At 44.0% G+C, this 2500-nt stretch overlaps 1 protein-coding gene across 1 annotated transcript in view; it reads left to right on the top strand.

The window, feature by feature from the left end:
• Nucleotides 1-2500, top strand: part of lrpprc (leucine-rich pentatricopeptide repeat containing) — a gene marked incomplete at its 5' end in the record, with an annotated part of 71185 nt that overhangs the window by 53042 nt on the left and 15643 nt on the right. Inside the window, 3 exon segments of the mRNA XM_083657987.1 lie at nucleotides 1-61; nucleotides 1285-1375; nucleotides 2170-2312. The exon segment at nucleotides 1-61 is cut by the window's left edge and continues 8 nt beyond it. Coding sequence (XP_083514113.1) covers nucleotides 1-61; nucleotides 1285-1375; nucleotides 2170-2312 — 295 coding nt within the window.

The following is a 2500-nucleotide window of genomic DNA, read 5'->3' as shown; positions in this document are numbered from 1 at the left end:
GCTGAGGGCGAGGCCTGGACGCCTGCAGTGGTACGCAGAGAAGTGCATCTCTGGAAGCCAGGTAACACGCGTGCACACACACACACGCGCGCACACACACACACACACACACACACACACATACACACACACACACACACACACACACACACACATACACACACACACACACACACTAGAGCTGCCACCATTCATCGATTAGTCGATCGACAGAAAATTAATCGACAACTATTTTGATAATCGATTAATCGTTTTGAGTACTATTTTAAGAGAAAAGGTCTAAATTCTCTGATTCCAGTTTCTTAAATGTGAATATTTTCTGGTTTCTTTACTCCTGTATGACAGTAAACTGATATTATCTTTGAGTTGTGGACAAAACAAGACATTTGAGGGCGTCATCTTGGGCTTTGGGAAACCCTGATCGTCATTTGCTACCATTTTCTGACATTTTATAGACCAAACAACTCATCGATTAATCGAGAAAATAATCGACAGATTAATCGATTATGAAAATAATGGTTAGTGGCAGCTAGGGCTGTGGCGATTCACTTATCTCCCGATTCGATACTATCACGATTCTTGGGTGCCGATTCGATTTATATTGCGATTCTTAAGTATTGCGATTCTACGATTATTGCGATTCGATATTACGATTTATTGCGATTTTTGTTTATTTTTTTCTTTTATTTTTTCAGTTTGTTTGCTTTTTTACACTAGATTAGAACATGGGAAAAGTTGAATCATACACTAGAGACTGTATATTATATATCATGAGTATTGCTGGGCGATATAGTTAAAAACAGGGGCGGACTGGGATCATAATTCAGGCCGGGCAATAGATACCAAGCAGGCCAGGCCGATATGGGCCAACGCGCGTGAAATTTGGGCCGTTTGAAGCCAGATTTGGGCCGTCCAATTTTACAATGAGATGCACCCACTTTAACCCTGAAGTGTAATTATTACTTCAGACTAACTAATAAAGTAATAAAACCACTAGTAAACCAGTAGGCGGCGCCTGGCCTGCTGTTCAGTGAGTGGCCTGACTGCAAGCACCCAATTTTTTTTTTTTTTTTTTTTTTTTTTAATTTGCGATTATCGATTCTGGAATAAAAGATCGATCCAAAAAATCGTGACATTAAAAATCGCGATACTTAGGTGAATCGATTTTTTCCCCCACCCCTAGTGGCAGCCCTGACACACACACACACACACACACACACACACACACACACACACACACACACAGGGAGGAAGGAGCAGTTGTAAATGGGTGTTTGTGTGTAGGTGGAGGCGTTGGAGCAGATGGTGGACGTGACGGCCAAGCTGTTCGAGTGTGACAGAGATGAGATGTACAGCTATATCCTCCGTCTCTGCAGTAAGTCTCCAGCAAAATGAGTCAATGGTGTGATTTCACTAGGATTTCAATGAGTAGAAGTTAGCTCAGAGGAGAGCATGTAGCGTAGCGCACATGCTGGGTCACAGTGTTCACTCTCTCCTGTTCTCTCTCCATCATGTACCTTTATAGTCGCGCTGCTCACATCCGCTGCGTCAAGTCACATGGTCACTGGCACACGCCCCCCCCACCCCCCACTTAACCACAACCTCCTCTCCCGCTATGACCTCCCACCTCTGGGTGTGTGTGTGTGTGTGTGTGTGTGTGAGAGTGACAGACAGACAGACAGATAGACAGACAGACAGAGAATGCAGCCAGTCAGAAGTAAACAGAAGACATGGTGTGATTGCAGTAGTGAAGAGTAAATCAGATAAGAGTTGTGATTGGAGTGTTAAAGCTGATTGTCAACCTATTACAGCCCCTCCCCCCTGCTTACACAGCGCACACACACACACACACACACACACACACACACACACACACACCACTAGTTAGTGTGTGTTTCCTAAATGACAGCATCGTTGAGGGTCAGTCAGTTGACCAGTTCAGTGCTTTGTTTGACCTCTCAACATGGAGCGCATTGTCAGAAATAACTCTGGCCTACATGATGCAATATATATATCTATTATATCTATATCTATATAGACAACTGGAAATACACACTATTCTTTCTCCCGGACACGTGTATTGATGCCTCATAGTTTGTTCCATAGTATGATGCTTATTTAACTTGTCTCATTGGAGTGTGTCTTGTGTCTTGTGTCGTGTGTCTTCAGAGGAGACCAACAACTGGCAGAAGGCAGAAGCCGTGTGGACTAAGATGCAGGAGGAGAACGTCATTCCCAGAGAGAGGACCCTGCGCATGCTGGCAGACATCCTGAAGAATAATGGACAGGAGGTGCCCTTCGAAGTGCCTGAGGTAAAACATACAGCCCTGTCATTTGAGAAGGACCAGAAGGATTGGATGTTCTGAAGGATAGAACAGGATGGAGTTCATTCAGGAACAGTCAAACCTGAAGATTCATTCATACTTGCTGCATTTTCTCTCAGATATGGTTTGCACTGTTAAGTGTGTGTGTGTGTGTGTGTGTGTGCGTGTGTGTGTGT

Source organism: Poromitra crassiceps (assembly GCF_964638095.1).
Source record: "Poromitra crassiceps genome assembly, chromosome: 22".
NCBI classification, from domain to species: domain Eukaryota; kingdom Metazoa; phylum Chordata; class Actinopteri; order Beryciformes; family Melamphaidae; genus Poromitra; species Poromitra crassiceps.
The sequence above is the reverse complement of the archived record's forward strand: the minus strand, read 5'-3'. Positions and strand labels throughout refer to the sequence as shown.